Source organism: Chiloscyllium plagiosum, unplaced genomic scaffold, assembly GCF_037043375.1.
Source record: "Chiloscyllium plagiosum isolate Xiang-an unplaced genomic scaffold, Cpla_swu_hap1 HiC_scaffold_51, whole genome shotgun sequence".
NCBI lineage: Eukaryota > Metazoa > Chordata > Chondrichthyes > Orectolobiformes > Hemiscylliidae > Chiloscyllium > Chiloscyllium plagiosum.
In genome coordinates, this window is record NW_028270189.1 from 1,858,131 (window position 1) to 1,879,651 (window position 21,521).

The window sequence follows — 21,521 nt, forward strand, 5'->3', positions numbered from 1 at the left end:
CCCCTCCCTATCTCTGTCCCCTCCTCCAGCCCCTCCACCCCCTCCTATCTCTGTCCCCTCCTCCAGCCCCTCCACCCCCTCCCTATCTCTGTCCCCTCCTCCAGCCCCTCCACCCCCCTCCCTCCCCTCCCCTCCCTCCCTATCTCTGTCCCCTCCTCCAGCCCCTACACCCCCTCCCTATCTCTGTCCCCTCCTCCAGCCCCTACACACCCTCCCTATCTCTGTCTCCTCCTCCAGCCCCTCCACCCCCTCCCTATCTCTGTCCCCTCCCTATCTCTGTCCCCTCCTCCAGCCCCTACACCCCCTCCCTATCTCTGTCCCCTCCTCCAGCCCCTACACCCCTACACCCCTACACCCCCTCCCTATCTCTGTCATCTCCTCCAGCCCCTACACCTCCTCCCTATCTCTGTCATCTCCTCCAGCCCCTACACCCCCTCCCTATCTCTGTCCCCTCCTCCAGCCCCTACACCCCCTCCCTATCTCTGTCCCCTCCTCCAGCCCCTACACCCCCTCCCTATCTCTGTCCCCTCCTCCAGCCCCTACACCCCCCTCCCTATCTCTGTCCCCTCCTCCAGCCCCTCCCCCCCCTCCCTATCTCTGTCCCCTCCTCCAGCCCCTCCACCCCCTCCCTATCTCTGTCCCCTCCTCCAGCCCCTCCACCCCTCCACCCCCTCCCTATCTCCTGTCCCCTCCTCCAGCCCCTTACACCCCCTCCCTATCTCTGTCCCCTCCTCCAGCCCCTCCACCCCCTCCACCCCTCCCTATCTCTGTCCCCTCCTCCAGCCCTTACACCCCCTCCCTATCTCTGTCCCCTCCTCCAGCCCCTACACCCCCTCCCTATCTCTGTCTCCTCCTCCCGCCCCTACATCCCCTCCCTATCTCTATCCCCTCCTCCTGCCCCTACACCCCCTCCCTATCTCTGTCCCCTCCTCCAGCCCCTACACCCCCTACACCCCCTCCCTATCTCTGTCCCTCCTCCAGCCCCTACACCCCCTCCCTATCTCTGTCCCCTCCTCCAGCCCCTACACCCCCTCCCTATCTCTGTCCCCTCCTCCAGCCCTTACACCCCCTCCCTGTCTCTGTCCCCTCCTCCAGCCCTTACACCCCCTCCCTGTCTCTGTCCCCTCCTCCAGCCCTTACACCCCCTCCCTGTCTCTGTCCCCTCCTCCAGCCCCTCCACCCCCTCCCTATCTCTGTCCCCTCCTCCAGCCCCTACACCCCCTCCCTATCTCTGTCCCCTCCTCCAGCCCCTACACTCCCTCCCTATCTCTGTCCCCTCCTCCAGCCCCTACACCCCCTCCCTATCTCTGTCCCCTCCTCCAGCCCCTACACCCCCTCCCTATCTCTGTCACCTCCTCCAGCTCCCTACACCCCCTCCCTATCTATGTCACCTCCTCCAGCCCCCTACACCTCCTCCCTATCTCTGTCCCCTCCTCCTGCCCCTACACCCCCTCCCTATCTCTGTCCCCTCCTCCAGCCCCTACACCCCCTCCCTATCTCTGTCGAGTGAGACGCAGGAATAGCCAGAGCAGAGAGGTGCTGAGGAAAATGGGATTAGAGTAGTTAGGTGGTTATTTCTGACTGGCTCGGATAGTTTGAGCTGGCAGACATCCCTGACTGTTTGACTTGAGGGTAAGGGGGTTTCAATGAGCCCCCTCCAGCAGCCACCCTCAGTCTGCCTTGTGACCCTGGACTGTCCCTTTAAGGGGGCTCCGTGGGCGGGGCCAGGGTCCTGCGCGATGACATCAGGCGGAGGGACGGCAGCGCCGTGACGTGCGTGCGGATGACGTCGCGGCGCTCCCCCTCCGGCCCTCGCGCCCGTTGCCCGGGCGACCCGCGGCCTGGCCGGTCGGGTGCAGCCGGGTCAGCGTGAGCCATGGACCAGTACAACATCCTGGGCCGGGTCGGGGAGGGGGCGCACGGCATCGTGTTCAAGGCCAAGCACATCGAGGTGCGGCCCCACCCCCAGGCTCCTGGAGGGACATTGTGGGGGTTGTTTGTGGATCATCAACCCCCCCCCCCCCCCAACTCAGGCCACTCGGCCCGACCGGTCCATACTGACCCTCTGAGGAGTAACCCACCCATTCCCTTTACCCGATACCTACCCCGAGCCAGTGCACCCACCCAGCCCCCACAAGCCCCGGGGACCCGGGTTCAACTCCACCCTCAGGAGACTCTCTGTGGGTTTCATCCCACAGACCAAAGGATGTGTGGGTTAGGGTGGATCGGCCGTGCCCAGGGATGTGTGGGTTAGGGTGGATCGGCCGTGCCCAGGGATGTGTGGGTTAGGGTGGATCGGCCGTGCCCAGGGATGTGTGGGTTAGGGTGGATCGGCCGTGCCCATAGTGCCCAGGGATGTGTGGGTTAGGGTGGATCGGCCGTGCCCAGGGATGTGTGGGTTAGGGTGGATCGGCCGTGCCCATAGTGCCCAGGGATGTGTGGGTTAGGGTGGATCGGCCGTGCCCATAGTGCCCAGGGATGTGTGGGTTAGGGTGGATCGGCCGTGCCCATAGTGCCCAGGGATGTGTGGGTTAGGGTGGATCGGCCATGCCCATAGTGCCCAGGGATGTGTGGGTTAGGGTGGATCGGCCGTGCCCAGGGATGTGTGGGTTAGGGTGGATCGGCCGTGCCCAGGGATGTGTGGGTTAGGGTGGATCGGCCGTGCCCAGGGATGTGTGGGTTAGGGTGGATCGGCCGTGCCCATAGTGCCCAGGGATGTGTGGGTTAGGGTGGATCGGCCGTGCCCAGGGATGTGTGGGTTAGGGTGGATCGGCCGTGCCCATAGTGCCCAGGGATGTGTGGGTTAGGGTGGATCGGCCGTGCCCATAGTGCCCAGGGATGTGTGGGTTAGGGTGGATCGGCCGTGCCCATAGTGCCCAGGGATGTGTGGGTTAGGGTGGATCGGCCATGCCCATAGTGCCCAGGGATGTGTGGGTTAGGGTGGATCGGCCGTGCCCAGGGATGTGTGGGTTAGGGTGGATCGGCCGTGCCCAGGGATGTGCGGGTTAGGGTGGATCGGCCATGCCCATAGTGCCCAGGGATGTGTGGGTTAGGGTGGATCGGCCGTGCCCAGGGATGTGCGGGTTAGGGTGGATCGGCCATGCCCATAGTGCCCAGGGATGTGTGGGTTAGGGTGGATCGGCCATGCCCATAGTGCCCAGGGATGTGCGGGTTAGGGTGGATCGGCCATGCCCATAGTGCCCAGGGATGTGTGGGTTAGGGTGGATCGGCCATGCCCATAGTGCCCAGGGATGTGCGGGTTAGGGTGGATCGGCCGTGCCCATAGTGCCCAGGGATGTGCGGGTTAGGGTGGATCGGCCATGCCCATAGTGCCCAGGGATGTGCGGGTTAGGGTGGATCGGCCGTGCCCATAGTGCCCAGGGATGTGTGGGTTAGGGTGGATCGGCCATGCCCATAGTGCCCAGGGATGTGTGGGATAGGGTGGATCGGCCATGCCCATAGTGCCCAGGGATGTGTGGGTTAGGGTGGATCGGCCGTGCCCATAGTGCCCAGGGATGTGAGGGTTAGGGTGGATCGGCCGTGCCCATAGTGCCCAGGGACGTGTGGGTTAGGGTGGATCGGCCGTACCCATAGTGCCCAGGGATGTGTGGGTTAGGGTGGATCGGCCGTGCTCAGGGATGTGTGGGTTAGGGTGGATCGGCCATGCCCATAGTGCCCAGGGATGTGTGGGTTAGGGTGGATCGGCCGTGCCCATAGTGCCCAGGGATGTGCAGGTTAGGGTGGATCGGCCGTGCCCATAGTGCCCAGGGATGTGCGGGTTAGGGTGGATCGGCCGTGCCCATAGTGCCCAGGGATGTGTGGGTTAGGGTGGATCGGCCGTGCCCATAGTGCCCAGGGACGTGTGGGTTAGGGTGGATCGGCCGTGCCCATAGTGCCCAGGGATGTGCGGGTTAGGGTGGATCGGCCGTGCCCAGGGATGTGTGGGTTAGGGTGGATCGGCCGTGCTCAGGGATGTGTGGGTTAGGGTGGATCGGCCATGCCCATAGTGCCCAGGGATGTGTGGGTTAGGGTGGATCGGCCGTGCCCAGGGACGTGTGGGTTAGAGTGGATCGGCCGTGCCCATAGTGCCCAGGGATGTGTGGGTTAGGGTGGATCGGCCGTGCTCAGGGATGTGTGGGTTAGGGTGGATCGGCCATGCCCATAGTGCTCAGGGATGTGTGGGTTAGGGTGGATCGGCCATGCCCATAGTGCCCAGGGATGTGTGGGTTAGGGTGGATCGGCCATGCCCATAGTTCTCAGGGATGTGTGGGTTAGGGTGGATCGGCCATGCCCATAGTGCCCAGGGATGTGTGGGTTAGGGTGGATCGGCCGTGCCCAGGGATGTGTGGGTTAGGGTGGATCGGCCGTGCCCATAGTGCCCAGGGATGTGTGGGTTAGGGTGGATCGGCCGTGCCCATAGTGCCCAGGGATGTGAGGGTTAGGATGGATCGGCCATGCCCATAGTGCTCAGGGATGTGTGGGTTAGGGTGGATCGGCCATGCCCATAGTGCCCAGGGATGTGTGGGTTAGGGTGGATCGGCCATGCCCATAGTGCCCAGGGATGTGAGGGTTAGGGTGGATCGGCCGTGCCCAGGGATGTGTGGGTTAGGATGGATCGGCCATGCCCATAGTGCCCAGGGATGTGTGGGTTAGGGTGGATCGGCCATGCCCATAGTGCCCAGGGATGTGTGGGTTAGGGTGGATCGGCCGTGCCCATAGTGCCCAGGGATGTGTGGGTTAGGGTGGATCGGCCGTGCCCATAGTGCCCAGGGATGTGTGGGTTAGGGTGGATTGGCCGTGCCCAGGGATGTGTGGGTTAGGGTGGATCGGCCATGCCCATAGTGCCCAGGGATGTGTGGGTTAGGGTGGATCGGCCGTGCCCAGGGATGTGTGGGTTAGGGTGGATCGGCCATGCCCATAGTGCCCAGGGATGTGTGGGTTAGGGTGGATCGGCCGTGCCCATAGTGCCCAGGGATGTGTGGGTTAGGGTGGATCGGCCGTGCCCAGGGATGTGTGGGTTACGGTGGATCGGCCATGCCCATAGTGCCCAGGGATGTGCGGGTTAGGGTGGATCGGCCGTGCCCATAGTGCCCAGGGATGTGCGGGTTAGGGTGGATCGGCCGTGCCCATAGTGCCCAGGGATGTGTGGGTTAGGGTGGATCGGCCGTGCCCATAGTGCCCAGGGATGTGTGGGTTAGGGTGGATCGGCCGTGCCCATAGTGCTCAGGGATGTGTGGGTTACGGTGGATCGGCCGTGCCCATAGTGCTCAGGGATGTGTGGGTTAGGGTGGATCGGCCGTCCCCATACTGCCCAGGGATGTGTGGGTTAGGGTGGATCGGCCGTGCCCATAGTGCCCAGGGATGTGTGGGTTAGGGTGGATCGGCCGTGCCCATAGTGCCCAGGGATGTGCGGGTTAGGGTGGATCGGCCGTGCCCATAGTGCCCAGGGATGTGTGGGTTAGGGTGGATCGGCCGTGCCCATAGTGCCCAGGGATGTGTGGGTTAGGGTGGATCGGCCATGCCCATAGTGCCCAGGGATGTGTGGGTTAGGGTGGATCGGCCGTGCCCAGGGATGTGCGGGTTAGGGTGGATCGGCCGTGCCCATAGTGCCCAGGGATGTGTGGGTTAGGGTGGATCGGCCATGCCCATAGTGCCCAGGGATGTGCGGGTTAGGGTGGATCGGCCATGCCCATAGTGCCCAGGGATGTGCGGGTTAGGGTGGATCGGCCGTGCCCATAGTGCCCAGGGATGTGCGGTTAGGGTGGATCGGCCGTGCCCATAGTGCCCAGGGATGTGTGGGTTAGGGTGGATCGGCCATGCCCATAGTGCCCAGGGATGTGTGGGTTAGGGTGGATCGGCCGTGCCCAGGGATGTGCGGGTTAGGGTGGATCGGCCGTGCCCATAGTGCCCAGGGATGTGTGGGTTAGGGTGGATCGGCCATGCCCATAGTGCCCAGGGATGTGCGGGTTAGGGTGGATCGGCCATGCCCATAGTGCCCAGGGATGTGCGGGTTAGGGTGGATCGGCCGTGCCCATAGTGCCCAGGGATGTGCGGTTAGGGTGGATCGGCCGTGCCCATAGTGCCCAGGGATGTGTGGGTTAGGGTGGATCGGCCGTGCCCATAGTGCCCAGGGATGTGTGGGTTAGGGTGGATCGGCCGTGCCCATAGTGCTCAGGGATGTGTGGGTTAGGGTGGATCGGCCGTGCCCATAGTGCTCAGGGATGTGTGGGTTAGGGTGGATCGGCCGTCCCCATACTGCCCAGGGATGTGTGGGTTAGGGTGGATCGGCCGTGCCCATAGTGCCCAGGGATGTGTGGGTTAGGGTGGATCCGCCATGCCCATAGTGCCCAGGGATGTGCGGGTTAGGGTGGATCGGCCGTGCCCATAGTGCCCAGGGATGTGTGGGTTAGGGTGGATCGGCCGTGCCCATAGTGCCCAGGGATGTGTGGGTTAGGGTGGATCGGCCATGCCCATAGTGCCCACGGATGTGCGGGTTAGGGTGGATCGGCCATGCCCATAGTGCCCAGGGATGTGAGGGTTAGGGTGGATCGGCCGTGCCCAGGGATGTGTGGGTTAGGGTGGATCGGCCGTGCACATAGTGCCCAGGGATGTGCGGGTTAGGGTGGATCGGCCGTGCCCATAGTGCCCAGGGATGTGTGGGTTAGGGTGGATCGGCCATGCCCATAGTGCCCAGGGATGTGCGGGTTAGGGTGGATCGGCCGTGCCCATAGTGCCCAGGGATGTGTGGGTTAGGGTGGATCGGCCGTGCCCAGGGATGTGTGGGTTAGGGTGGATCGGCCATGCCCATAGTGCCCAGGGATGTGCGGGTTAGGGTGGATCGGCCGTGCCCATAGTGCCCAGGGATGTGTGGGTTAGGGTGGATCGGCCATGCCCATAGTGCCCAGGGATGTGTGGGTTAGGGTGGATCGGCCGTGCCCATAGTGCCCAGGGATGTGTGGGTTAGGGTGGATCGGCCGTGCCCATAGTGCCCAGGGATGTGTGGGTTAGGGTGGATCGGCCGTGCCCATAGTGCCCAGGGATGTGAGGGTTAGGGTGGATCGGCCGTGCCCATAGTGCCCAGGGATGTGTGGGTTAGGGTGGATCGGCCATGCCCATAGTGCCCAGGGATGTGCGGGTTAGGGTGGATCGGCCGTGCCCAGGGATGTGTGGGTTAGGGTGGATCGGCCGTGCCCAGGGATGTGTGGGTTAGGGTGGATCGGCCGTGCCCATAGTGCCCAGGGATGTGCGGGTTAGGGTGGATCGGCCGTGCCCATAGTGCCCAGGGATGTGTGGGTTAGGGTGGATCGGCCATGCCCATAGTGCCCAGGGATGTGAGGGTTAGGGTGGATCGGACGTGCCCATAGTGCCCAGGGATGTGTGGGTTAGGGTGGATCGGCCGTGCCCAGGGATGTGTGGGTTAGGGTGGATCGGCCGTGCCCATAGTGCCCAAGGATGTGTGGGTTAGGGTGGATCGGCCGTGCACATAGTGCCCTAGGAATGTGTGGGTTAGGGTGGATCGGCCATGCCCATAGTGCCCAGGGATGTGCGGGTTAGGGTGGATCGGCCATGCCCATAGTGCCCAGGGATGTGAGGCTTAGGGTGGATCGGCCGTGCCCAGGGATGTGTGGGTTAGGGTGGATCGGCCGTGCACATAGTGCCCAGGGATGTGTGGGTTAGGGTGGATCGGCCGTGCCCATAGTGCCCAGGGATGTGTGGGTTAGGGTGGATCGGCCATGCCCATAGTGCCCACGGATGTGCGGGTTAGGGTGGATCGGCCATGCCCATAGTGCCCAGGGATGTGAGGGTTAGGGTGGATCGGCCGTGCCCAGGGATGTGTGGGTTAGGGTGGATCGGCCGTGCACATAGTGCCCAGGGATGTGCGGGTTAGGGTGGATCGGCCGTGCCCATAGTGCCCAGGGATGTGTGGGTTAGGGTGGATCGGCCATGCCCATAGTGCCCAGGGATGTGCGGGTTAGGGTGGATCGGCCGTGCCCATAGTGCCCAGGGATGTGTGGGTTAGGGTGGATCGGCCGTGCCCAGGGATGTGTGGGTTAGGGTGGATCGGCCATGCCCATAGTGCCCAGGGATGTGCGGGTTAGGGTGGATCGGCCGTGCCCATAGTGCCCAGGGATGTGTGGGTTAGGGTGGATCGGCCATGCCCATAGTGCCCAGGGATGTGTGGGTTAGGGTGGATCGGCCGTGCCCATAGTGCCCAGGGATGTGTGGGTTAGGGTGGATCGGCCGTGCCCATAGTGCCCAGGGATGTGTGGGTTAGGGTGGATCGGCCGTGCCCATAGTGCCCAGGGATGTGAGGGTTAGGGTGGATCGGCCGTGCCCATAGTGCCCAGGGATGTGTGGGTTAGGGTGGATCGGCCATGCCCATAGTGCCCAGGGATGTGCGGGTTAGGGTGGATCGGCCGTGCCCAGGGATGTGTGGGTTAGGGTGGATCGGCCGTGCCCAGGGATGTGTGGGTTAGGGTGGATCGGCCGTGCCCATAGTGCCCAGGGATGTGCGGGTTAGGGTGGATCGGCCGTGCCCATAGTGCCCAGGGATGTGTGGGTTAGGGTGGATCGGCCATGCCCATAGTGCCCAGGGATGTGAGGGTTAGGGTGGATCGGACGTGCCCATAGTGCCCAGGGATGTGTGGGTTAGGGTGGATCGGCCGTGCCCAGGGATGTGTGGGTTAGGGTGGATCGGCCGTGCCCATAGTGCCCAAGGATGTGTGGGTTAGGGTGGATCGGCCGTGCACATAGTGCCCTAGGAATGTGTGGGTTAGGGTGGATCGGCCATGCCCATAGTGCCCAGGGATGTGCGGGTTAGGGTGGATCGGCCATGCCCATAGTGCCCAGGGATGTGAGGCTTAGGGTGGATCGGCCGTGCCCAGGGATGTGTGGGTTAGGGTGGATCGGCCGTGCACATAGTGCCCAGGGATGTGCGGGTTAGGGTGGATCGGCCGTGCCCATAGTGCCCAGGGATGTGTGGGTTAGGGTGGATCGGCCATGCCCATAGTGCCCAGGGATGTGCGGGTTAGGGTGGATCGGCCGTGCCCATAGTGCCCAGGGATGTGTGGGTTAGGGTGGATCGGCCGTGTCCAGGGATGTGTGGGTTAGGGTGGATCGGCCGTGCCCATAGTGCCCAGGGATGTGCGGGTTAGGGTGGATCGGCCGTGCCCATAGTGCCCAGGGATGTGTGGGTTAGGGTGGATCGGCCGTGCCCATAGTGCCCAGGGATGTGTGGGTTAGGGTGGATCGGCCGTGCCCATAGTGCCCAGGGATGTGTGGGTTAGGGTGGATCGGCCGTGCCCATAGTGCCCAGGGATGTGTGGGTTAGGGTGGATCGGCCGTGCCCATAGTGCCCAGGGATGTGAGGGTTAGGGTGGATCGGCCGTGCCCATAGTGCCCAGGGATGTGTGGGTTAGGGTGGATCGGCCATGCCCATAGTGCCCAGGGATGTGCGGGTTAGGGTGGATCGGCCGTGCCCAGGGATGTGTGGGTTAGGGTGGATCGGCCGTGCCCAGGGATGTGTGGGTTAGGGTGGATCGGCCGTGCCCATAGTGCCCAGGGATGTGCGGGTTAGGGTGGATCGGCCGTGCCCATAGTGCCCAGGGATGTGAGGGTTAGGGTGGATCGGCCGTGCCCATAGTGCCCAGGGATGTGTGGGTTAGGGTGGATCGGCCGTGCCCAGGGATGTGTGGGTTAGGGTGGATCGGCCGTGCCCATAGTGCCCAAGGATGTGCGGGTTAGGGTGGATCGGCCGTGCCCATAGTGCCCAGGGATGTGTGGGTTAGGGTGGATCGGCCATGCCCATAGTGCCCAGGGATGTGTGGGTTAGGGTGGATCGGCCGTGCCCATAGTGCCCAGGGATGTGTGGGTTAGGGTGGATCGGCCGTGCCCATAGTGCCCAGGGATGTGTGGGTTAGGGTGGATCGGCCGTGCCCATAGTGCCCAGGGATGTGAGGGTTAGGGTGGATCGGCCGTGCCCATAGTGCCCAGGGATGTGTGGGTTAGGGTGGATCGGCCGTGCCCATAGTGCCCAGGGATGTGTGGGTTAGGGTGGATCGGCCGTGCCCAGGGATGTGTGGGTTAGGGTGGATCGGCCGTGCCCATAGGGCCCAGGGATGTGCGGGTTAGGGTGGATCGGCCGTGCCCATAGTGCCCAGGGATGTGTGGGTTAGGGTGGATCGGCCGTGCCCATAGTGCCCAGGGATGTGTGGGTTAGGGTGGATCGGCCGTGCCCATAGTGCCCAGGGATGTGTGGGTTAGGGTGGATCGGCCGTGCCCATAGTGCCCAGGGATGTGTGGGTTAGGGTGGATCGGCCGTGCCCATAGTGCCCAGGGATGTGAGGGTTAGGGAGGATCGGCCGTGCCAATACTGCCCAGGGATGTGTGGGTTAGGGTGGATCGGCCGTGCCCATAGTGCCCAGGGATGTGAGGGTTAGGGTGGATCGGCCGTGCCCATAGTGCCCAGGGATGTGAGGGTTAGGGTGGATCGGCCGTGCCCATAGTGCCCAGGGATGTGTGGGTTAGGGTGGATCGGCCGTGCCCATAGTGCCCAGGGATGTGTGGGTTAGGGTGGATCGGCCGTGCCCATAGTGCCCAGGGATGTGAGGGTTAGGGTGGATCGGCCGTGCCCATAGTGCCCAGGGATGTGCGGGTTAGGGTGGATCGGCCGTGCCCATAGTGCCCAGGGATGTGTGGGTTAGGGTGGATCGGCCGTGCCCATAGTGCCCAGGGATGTGTGGGTTAGGGTGGATCGGCCGTGCCCATAGTGCTCAGGGATGTGTGGGTTAGGGTGGATCGGCCGTCCCCATACTGCCCAGGGATGTGTGGGTTAGGGTGGATCGGCCGTGCCCATAGTGCCCAGGGATGTGTGGGTTAGGGTGGATCGGCCATGCCCATAGTGCCCAGGGATGTGCGGGTTAGGGTGGATCGGCCGTGCCCATAGTGCCCAGGGATGTGTGGGTTAGGGTGGATCGGCCGTGCCCATAGTGCCCAGGGATGTGTGGGTTAGGGTGGATCGGCCATGCCCATAGTGCCCAGGGATGTGCGGGTTAGGGTGGATCGGCCATGCCCATAGTGCCCAGGGATGTGAGGGTTAGGGTGGATCGGCCGTGCCCAGGGATGTGTGGGTTAGGGTGGATCGGCCGTGCCCATAGTGCCCAGGGATGTGCGGGTTAGGGTGGATCGGCCGTGCCCATAGTGCCCAGGGATGTGTGGGTTAGGGTGGATCGGCCATGCCCATAGTGCCCAGGGATGTGCGGGTTAGGGTGGATCGGCCGTGCCCATAGTGCCCAGGGATGTGTGGGTTAGGGTGGATCGGCCGTGCCCAGGGATGTGTGGGTTAGGGTGGATCGGCCGTGCCCATAGTGCCCAGGGATGTGCGGGTTAGGGTGGATCGGCCGTGCCCATAGTGCCCAGGGATGTGTGGGTTAGGGTGGATCGGCCATGCCCATAGTGCCCAGGGATGTGTGGGTTAGGGTGGATCGGCCGTGCCCATAGTGCCCAGGGATGTGTGGGTTAGGGTGGATCGGCCGTGCCCATAGTGCCCAGGGATGTGTGGGTTAGGGTGGATCGGCCGTGCCCATAGTGCCCAGGGATGTGAGGGTTAGGGTGGATCGGCCGTGCCCATAGTGCCCAGGGATGTGTGGGTTAGGGTGGATCGGCCATGCCCATAGTGCCCAGGGATGTGCGGGTTAGGGTGGATCGGCCGTGCCCAGGGATGTGTGGGTTAGGGTGGATCGGCCGTGCCCAGGGATGTGTGGGTTAGGGTGGATCGGCCGTGCCCATAGTGCCCAGGGATGTGCGGGTTAGGGTGGATCAGCCGTGCCCATAGTGCCCAGGGATGTGTGGGTTAGGGTGGATCGGCCATGCCCATAGTGCCCAGGGATGTGAGGGTTAGGGTGGATCGGCCGTGCCCATAGTGCCCAGGGATGTGTGGGTTAGGGTGGATCGGCCGTGCCCATAGTGCCCAGGGATGTGTGGGTTAGGGTGGATCGGCCGTGCCCATAGTGCCCAGGGATGTGAGGGTTAGGGTGGATCGGCCGTGCCCATAGTGCCCAGGGATGTGAGGGTTAGGGTGGATCGGCCATGCCCATAGTGCCCAGGGATGTGAGGGTTAGGGTGGATCGGCCGTGCCCAGGGATGTGTGGGTTAGGGTGGATCGGCCGTGCCCATAGTGCCCAGGGATGTGTGGGTTAGGGTGGATCGGCCATGCCCATAGTGCCCAGGGATGTGCGGGTTAGGGTGGATCGGCCGTGCCCATAGTGCCCAGGGATGTGTGGGTTAGGGTGGATCGGCCGTGCCCAGGGATGTGTGGGTTAGGGTGGATCGGCCGTGCCCATAGTGCCCAAGGATGTGCGGGTTAGGGTGGATCGGCCGTGCCCATAGTGCCCAGGGATGTGTGGGTTAGGGTGGATCGGCCATGCCCATAGTGCCCAGGGATGTGTGGGTTAGGGTGGATCGGCCGTGCCCATAGTGCCCAGGGATGTGTGGGTTAGGGTGGATCGGCCATGCCCATAGTGCCCAGGGATGTGTGGGTTAGGGTGGATCGGCCGTGCCCATAGTGCCCAGGGATGTGTGGGTTAGGGTGGATCGGCCGTGCCCATAGTGCCCAGGGATGTGTGGGTTAGGGTGGATCGGCCGTGCCCATAGTGCCCAGGGATGTGAGGGTTAGGGTGGATCGGCCGTGCCCATAGTGCCCAGGGATGTGTGGGTTAGGGTGGATCGGCCGTGCCCATAGTGCCCAGGGATGTGTGGGTTAGGGTGGATCGGCCGTGCCCAGGGATGTGTGGGTTAGGGTGGATCGGCCGTGCCCATAGGGCCCAGGGATGTGCGGGTTAGGGTGGATCGGCCGTGCCCATAGTGCCCAGGGATGTGTGGGTTAGGGTGGATCGGCCGTGCCCATAGTGCCCAGGGATGTGTGGGTTAGGGTGGATCGGCCGTGCCCATAGTGCCCAGGGATGTGAGGGTTAGGGAGGATCGGCCGTGCCCATACTGCCCAGGGATGTGTGGGTTAGGGTGGATCGGCCGTGCCCAGGGATGTGTGGGTTAGGGTGGATCGGCCGTGCCCATAGTCCACCCTAACCCGCACATCCTTGGGCACTATGGGCACGGCCGATCCACCCTAACCCACACATCCCTGGGCACGGCCGATCCACCCTAACCCACACATCCCTGGGCACTATGGGCACGGCCGATCCACCCTAACCCACACATCCCTGGGCACGGCCGATCCACCCTAACCCACACATCCCTGGGCACTATGGGCACGGCCAATCCACCCTAACCCGCACATCCCTGGGCACTATGGGCATGGCCGATCCACCCTAACCCACACATCCCTGGGCACGGCCGATCCACCCTAACCCACACATCCCTGGGCACGGCCGATCCACCCTAACCCGCACATCCCTGGGCATGGCCAGGGTATGTGGGTTAGGGTGGATCGGCCGTGCCCATAGTGCCCAGGGATGTGAGGGTTAGGGTGGATCGGCCGTGCCCATAGTGCCCAGGGATGTGCGGGTTAGGGTGGATCGGCCGTGCCCATAGTGCCCAGGGATGTGCGGGTTAGGGTGGATCGGCCGTGCCCATAGTGCCCAGGGATGTGTGGGTTAGGGTGGATCGGCCGTGCCCATAGTGCCCAGGGATGTGTGGGTTAGGGTGGATCGGCCGTGCCCATAGTGCCCAGGGATGTGAGGGTTAGGGTGGATCGGCCGTGCCCATAGTGCCCAGGGATGTGCGGGTTAGGGTGGATCGGCCGTGCCCATAGTGCCCAGGGATGTGTGGGTTAGGGTGGATCGGCCGTGCCCATAGTGCCCAGGGATGTGTGGGTTAGGGTGGATCGGCCGTGCCCATAGTGCTCAGGGATGTGTGGGTTAGGGTGGATCGGCCGTCCCCATACTGCCCAGGGATGTGTGGGTTAGGGTGGATCGGCCGTGCCCATAGTGCCCAGGGATGTGAGGGTTAGGGTGGATCGGCCGTGCCCATAGTGCCCAGGGGTGTGCGGGTTAGGGTGGATCGGCCGTGCCCATAGTGCCCAGGGATGTGCGGGTTAGGGTGGATCGGCCGTGCCCATAGTGCCCAGGGATGTGTGGGTTAGGGTGGATCGGCCGTGCCCATAGTGCCCAGGGATGTGCGGGTTAGGGTGGATCGGCCGTGCCCATAGTGCCCAGGGATGTGCGGGTTAGGGTGGATCGGCCGTGCCCAGGGATGTGCGGGTTAGGGTGGATCGGTCGTGCCCATAGTGCCCAGGGATGTGCGGTTAGGGTGGATCGGTCATGCCCATAGTGCCCAGGGATGTGCGGATTAGGGTGGATCGGCCGTACACATAGTGCCCAGGGATGTGCGGGTTAGGGTGGATCGGCTGTGCCCATACTGCCCAGGGATGTGCAGGTTAGGGTGGATCGGCCGTGCACATAGTGCCCAGGGATGTGCGGGTTAGGGTGGATCGGCCGTGCACATAGTGCCCAGGGATGTGCGGGTTAGGGTGGATCGGCTGTGCCCATACTGCTCAGGGATGTGCGGGTTAGGGTGGATCGGCCGTGCACATAGTGCCCAGGGATGTGCGGGTTAGGGTGGATCAGCCATGCCCAGGGATGTGCAGGTTAGGGTGGATCGGCCGTGCACATAGTGCCCAGGGATGTGCGGGTTAGGGTGGATCAGCCATGCCCAGGGATGTGTGGGTTAGGGTGGATCGGCCGTGCCCAGGGATGTGCGGGTTAGGGTGGATCGGCCGTGCCCAGGGATGTGTGGGTTAGGGTGGATCGCCCATGCCCATAGTGCCCAGGGATGTGCGGGTTAGGGTGGATCGGCCGTGCCCAGGGATGTGTGGGTTAGGGTGGATCGGCCGTGCCCAGGGATGTGTGGGTTAGGGTGGATCGGCCATGCCCATAGTGCCCAGGGATGTGCGGGTTAGGGTGGATTGGCCGTGCCCATAGTGCCCAGGGATGTGTGGGTTAGGGTGGATCGGCCGTGCCCAGGGATGTGTGGGTTAGGGTGGATCGGCCGTGCCCATAGTGCCCAGGGATGTGTGGGTTAGGGTGGATCGGCCGTGCCCAGGGATGTGTGGGTTAGGGTGGATCGGCCGTGCCCATAGTGCCCAAGGATGTGCGGGTTAGGGTGGATCGGCCGTGCCCATAGTGCCCAAGGATGTGCGGGTTAGGGTGGATCGGCCGTGCCCATAGTGCCCAGGGATGTGTGGGTTAGGGTGGATCGGCCATGCCCATAGTGCCCAAGGATGTGCGGGTTAGGGTGGATCGGCCGTGCCCATAGTGCCCAGGGATGTGTGGGTTAGGGTGGATCGGCCGTGCCCCTAGTGCCCAAGGATGTGCGGGTTAGGGTGGATCGGCCGTGCGCCGGGATGTGTGGGTTAGGGTGGATCGGCCGTACCCAGGGATGTGCGGGTTAGGGTGGATCGGCCGTGCCCATAGTGCCCAGGGATGTGTGGGTTAGGGTGGATCGGCCGTGCCCAGGGATGTGTGGGTTAGGGTGGATCGGCCGTGCACATAGTGCCCAGGGATGTGCGGGTTAGGGTGGATCGGCCGTGCCCATAGTGCCCAGGGATGTGTGGGTTAGGGTGGATCGGCCATGCCCATAGTGCCCAGGGATGTGCGGGTTAGGGTGGATCGGCCGTGCCCATAGTGCCCAGGGATTTGTGGGTTAGGGTGGATCGGCCGTGCCCATGGATGTGTGGGTTAGGGTGGATCGGCCGTGCCCATAGTGCCCAGGGATGTGCGGGTTAGGGTGGATCGGCCGTGCCCATAGTGCCCAGGGATGTGTGGGTTAGGGTGGATCGGCCATGCCCATAGTGCCCAGGGATGTGTGGGTTAGGGTGGATCGGCCGTGCCCATAGTGCCCAGGGATGTGTGGGTTAGGGTGGATCGGCCGTGCCCATAGTGCCCAGGGATGTGTGGGTTAGGGTGGATCGGCCGTGCCCATAGTGCCCAGGGATGTGAGGGTTAGGGTGGATCGGCCGTGCCCATAGTGCCCAGGGATGTGTGGGTTAGGGTGGATCGGCCATGCCCATAGTGCCCAGGGATGTGCGGGTTAGGGTGGATCGGCCGTGCCCATAGTGCCCAGGGATGTGCGGGTTAGGGTGGATCGGCCGTGCCCATAGTGCCCAGGGATGTGTGGGTTAGGGTGGATCGGCCGTGCCCAGGGATGTGTGGGTTAGGGTGGATCGGCCGTGCCCATAGTGCCCAAGGATGTGCGGGTTAGGGTGGATCGGCCGTGCCCATAGTGCCCAGGGATGTGTGGGTTAGGGTGGATCGGCCATGCCAATAGTGCCCAGGGATGTGTGGGTTAGGGTGGATCGGCCGTGCCCATAGTGCCCAGGGATGTGTGGGTTAGGGTGGATCGGCCGTGCCCATAGTGCCCAGGGATGTGTGGGTTAGGGTGGATCGGCCGTGCCCATAGTGCCCAGGGATGTGAGGGTTAGGGTGGATCGGCCGTGCCCATAGTGCCCAGGGATGTGTGGGTTAGGGTGGATCGGCCGTGCCCATAGTGCCCAGAGATGTGTGGGTTAGGGTGGATCGGCCGTGCCCAGGGATGTGTGGGTTAGGGTGGATCGGCTGTGCCCATAGGGCCCAGGGATGTGCGGGTTAGGGTGGATCGGCCGTGCCCATAGTGCCCAGGGATGTGTGGGTTAGGGTGGATCGGCCGTGCCCATAGTGCCCAGGGATGTGTGGGTTAGGGTGGATCGGCCGTGCCCATAGTGCCCAGGGATGTGTGGGTTAGGGTGGATCGGCCGTGCCCATAGTGCCCAGGGATGTGTGGGTTAGGGTGGATCGGCCGTGCCCATAGTGCCCAGGGATGTGTGGGTTAGGGTGGATCGGCCGTGCCCATAGTGCCCAGGGATGTGAGGGTTAGGGTGGATCGGCCGTGCCCATACTGCCCAGGGATGTGTGGGTTAGGGTGGATCGGCCGTGCCCATAGTGCCCAGGGATGTGAGGGTTAGGGTGGATCGGCCGTGCCCATAGTGCCCAGGGATGTGAGGGTTAGGGTGGATCGGCCGTGCCCATAGTGCCCAGGGATGTGCGGGTTAGGGTGGATCGGCCGTGCCCATAGTGCCCAGGGATGTGTGGGTTAGGGTGGATCGGCCGTGCCCATAGTGCCCAGGGATGTGTGGGTTAGGGTGGATCGGCCGTGCCCATAGTGCCCAGGGATGTGTGGGTTAGGGTGGATCGGCCGTGCCCATACTGCCCAGGGATGTGTGGGTTAGGGTGGATCAGCCATGCCCATAGTGCCCAGGGATGTGTGGGTTTGGGTGAATCGGCCGTGCCCATAGTGCCCAGGGATGTGAGGGTTAGGGTGGATCGGCCGTGCCCATAGTGCCCAGGGATGTGAGGGTTAGTGTGGATCGGCCGTGCCCATAGTGCCCAGGGATGTGCGGGTTAGGGTGGATCGGCCGTGCCCATAGTGCCCAGGGATGTGCGGGTTAGGGTGGATCGGCCGTGCCCATAGTGCCCAGGGATGTGTGGGTTAGGGTGGATCGGCCGTGACCATACTGCCCAGGGATGTGTGGGTTAGGGTGGATCGGCCGTGCCCATAGTGCCCAGGGATGTGCGGGTTAGGGTGGATCGGCCGTGCCCAGGGATGTGCGGGTTAGGGTGGATCGGTCGTGCCCATAGTGCCCAGGGATGTGCGGTTAGGGTGGATCGGTCATGCCCATAGTGCCCAGGGATGTGCGGGTTAGGGTGGATCGGCCGTACACATAGTGCCCAGGGATGTGCGGGTTAGGGTGGATCGGCTGTGCCCATACTGCCCAGGGATGTGCAGGTTAGGGTGGATCGGCCGTGCACATAGTGCCCAGGGATGTGCGGGTTAGGGTGGATCGGCCGTGCACATAGTGCCCAGGGATGTGCGGGTTAGGGTGGATCGGCTGTGCCCATACTGCCCAGGGATGTGCGGGTTAGGGTGGATCGGCCGTGCACATAGTGCCCAGGGATGTGCGGGTTAGGGTGGATCAGCCATGCCCAGGGATGTGCAGGTTAGGGTGGATCGGCCGTGCACATAGTGCCCAGGGATGTGCGGGTTAGGGTGGATCAGCCATGCCCAGGGATGTGTGGGTTAGGGTGGATCGGCCGTGCCCAGGGATGTGCGGGTTAGGGTGGATCGGCCGTGCCCAGGGATGTGTGGGTTAGGGTGGATCGCCCATGCCCATAGTGCCCAGGGATGTGCGGGTTAGGGTGGTTCGGCCATGCCCATAGTGCCCAGGGATGTGTGGGTTAGGGTGGATCGGCCATGCCCAGGGATGTGCGGGTTAGGGTGGATCGGCCGTGCCCAGGGATGTGTGGGTTAGGGTGGATCGGCCGTGCCCAGGGATGTGTGGGTTAGGGTGGATCGGCCATGCCCATAGTGCCCAGGGATGTGCGGGTTAGGGTGGATTGGCCGTGCCCAGGGATGTGTGCGTTTGGGTGGATCGGCCATGCCCATAGTGCCCAGGGATGTGCGGGTTAGGGTGGATTGGCCATGCCCAGGGATGTGTGGGTTAGGGTGGATCGGCCATGCCCATAGTGCCCAGGGATGTGCGGGTTAGGGTGGATCGGCCATGCCCAGGGATGTGTGGGTTAGGGTGGATCGGCCATGCCCATAGTGCCCAGGGATGTGCGGGTTAGGGTGGATCGGCCATGCCCATAGTGCCCAGGGATGTGTGGGTTAGGGTGGATCGGCCATGCCCAGGGATGTGCGGGTTAGGGTGGATCGGCCGTGCCCAGGGATGTGTGGGTTAGGGTGGATCGGCCGTGCCCAGGGATGTGTGGGTTAGGGTGGATCGGCCATGCCCATAGTGCCCAGGGATGTGCGGGTTAGGGTGGATTGGCCGTGCCCAGGGATGTGTGCGTTTGGGTGGATCGGCCATGCCCATAGTGCCCAGGGATGTGCGGGTTAGGGTGGATTGGCCATGCCCAGGGATGTGTGGGTTAGGGTGGATCGGCCATGCCCATAGTGCCCAGGGATGTGCGGGTTAGGGTGGATTGGCCGTGCCCAGGGATGTGTGCGTTTGGGTGGATCGGCCATGCCCATAGTGCCCAGGGATGTGCGGGTTAGGGTGGATTGGCCATGCCCAGGGATGTGCGGGTTAGGGTGGATCGGCCGTACACATAGTGCCCAGGGATGTGCGGGTTAGGGTGGATCGGCTGTGCCCATACTGCCCAGGGATGTGCAGGTTAGGGTGGATCGGCCGTGCACATAGTGCCCAGGGATGTGCGGGTTAGGGTGGATCGGCCGTGCACATAGTGCCCAGGGATGTGCGGGTTAGGGTGGATCGGCTGTGCCCATACTGCCCAGGGATGTGCGGGTTAGGGTGGATCGGCCGTGCACATAGTGCCCAGGGATGTGCGGGTTAGGGTGGATCAGCCATGCCCAGGGATGTGCAGGTTAGGGTGGATCGGCCGTGCACATAGTGCCCAGGGATGTGCGGGTTAGGGTGGATCAGCCATGCCCAGGGATGTGTGGGTTAGGGTGGATCGGCCGTGCCCAGGGATGTGTGGGTTAGGGTGGATCGGCCGTGCCCAGGGATGTGTGGGTTAGGGTGGATCGCCCATGCCCATAGTGCCCAGGGATGTGCGGGTTAGGGTGGTTCGGCCATGCCCATAGTGCCCAGGGATGTGTGGGTTAGGGTGGATCGGCCATGCCCAGGGATGTGCGGGTTAGGGTGGATCGGCCGTGCCCAGGGATGTGTGGGTTAGGGTGGATCGGCCGTGCCCAGGGATGTGTGGGTTAGGGTGGATCGGCCATGCCCATAGTGCCCAGGGATGTGCGGGTTAGGGTGGATTGGCCGTGCCCAGGGATGTGTGCGTTTGGGTGGATCGGCCATGCCCATAGTGCCCAGGGATGTGCGGGTTAGGGTGGATTGGCCATGCCCAGGGATGTGTGGGTTAGGGTGGATCGGCCATGCCCATAGTGCCCAGGGATGTGCGGGTTAGGGTGGATCGGCCATGCCCAGGGATGTGTGGGTTAGGGTGGATCGGCCATGCCCATAGTGCCCAGGGATGTGCGGGTTAGGGTGGATCGGCCGTGCCCATAGTGCCCAGGGATGTGCGGGTTAGGGTGGATCGGCCGTGCCCATACTGCCCAGGGATGTGTGGGTTAGGGTGGATCAGCCATGCCCATAGTGCCCAGGGATGTGTGGGTTAGGGTGGATCGGCCGTGCCCATAGTGCCCAGGGATGTGAGGGTTAGGGTGGATCGGCCGTGCCCATAGTGCCCAGGGATGTGAGGGTTAGGGTGGATCGGCCGTGCCCATAGTGCCCAGGGATGTGCGGGTTAGGGTGGATCGGCCGTGCCCATAGTGCCCAGGGATGTGCGGGTTAGGGTGGATCGGCCGTGCCCATAGTGCCCAGGGATGTGTGGGTTAGGGTGGATCGGCCGTGCCCATACTGCCCAGGGATGTGTGGGTTAGGGTGGATCAGCCATGCCCATAGTGCCCAGGGATGTGTGGGTTAGGGTGGATCGGCCGTGCCCAGGGATGTGCGGGTTAGGGTGGATCGGCCGTGCCCAGGGATGTGCGGGTTAGGGTGGATCGGCCGTGCCCAGGGATGTGCGGGTTAGGGTGGATCGGCCGTGCCCAGGGATGTGTGGGTTAGGGTGGATCGGCCGTGCCCAGGGATGTGTGGGTTAGGGTGGATCCGCCGTGCCCAGGGATGTGTGGGTTAGTGTGGATCCGCCGTGCCCATAGTGCCCAGGGATGTGCGGGTTAGGGTGGATCGGCCGTGCCCAGGGATGTGTGGGTTAGTGTGGATCCGCCGTGCCCATAGTGCCCAGGGATGTGCGGGTTAGGGTGGATCGGCCGTGCCCGGGGATGTGTGGGTTAGGGTGGATCGGCCATGCCCATAGTGCCCAGGGATGTGTGGGTTAGGGTGGATCGGCCGTGACGAGGGATGTGCGGGTTAGGGTGGATCGGCCATGCCCATAGTGCCCAGGGATGTGTGGGTTAGGGTGGATCGGCCGTGCCCAGGGATGTGTGGGTTAGGGTGGATCGGCCGTGCCCAGGGATATGTGGGTTAGGGTGGATCGGCCATGCCCGGGGATGTGTGGGTTAGGGTGGATCGGCCGTGCCCATAGTGCCCAGGGATGTGCGGGTTAGGGTGGATCGGCCGTGCCCATACTGCCCAGGGATGTGCGGGTTAGGGTGGATTGGCCATGCCCATAGTGCCCAGGGATGTGCGGGTTAGGGTGGATCGGCCATGCCCATAGTGCCCAGGGATGTGCGGGTTAGGATGGATCGGCCATGCCCATAGTGCCCAGGGATGTGCAGGTTAGGGTGGATTGGCCATGTCCATAGTGCCCAGGGATGTGCAGATTAGGGTGGATTGGCCGTGCTAAATTGTCCCCATAGTGCCCAGGAATGTGCAGGTTAGGGTGGGATTGGCCATGGGAAATGCAGGTTTACAGGGATGGGGTGGGAATGCTTTTCCGAGGGTTAGTATGGAGTCGATGGGACTGAGTAGAATCCCAACTTGTTTAACTTTTGGTCATTAGACAATCCCTCTGCATCAGGGATCATCCAAGTTATTCATTTACTGA

At 63.6% G+C, this 21,521-nt stretch overlaps 1 protein-coding gene across 2 annotated transcripts in view; it reads left to right on the forward strand.

The window, feature by feature from the left end:
- The first annotated feature begins 1,784 nt into the window (after nucleotides 1-1,784).
- Nucleotides 1,785-21,521, forward strand: part of cdk20 (cyclin dependent kinase 20) — a 38,677-nt gene continuing 18,940 nt past the window's right edge. The window contains exon 1 of one of the 2 annotated variants that reach the window (XM_087985288.1): nucleotides 1,785-1,951. In XM_087985288.1, the coding sequence (XP_087841414.1) occupies nucleotides 1,877-1,951 (75 nt within the window). In that variant the 5' untranslated portion in view covers nucleotides 1,785-1,876. The remainder of the gene's footprint in view (nucleotides 1,952-21,521) is intronic. The other variant, XM_087985287.1, reaches the window with a different exon arrangement.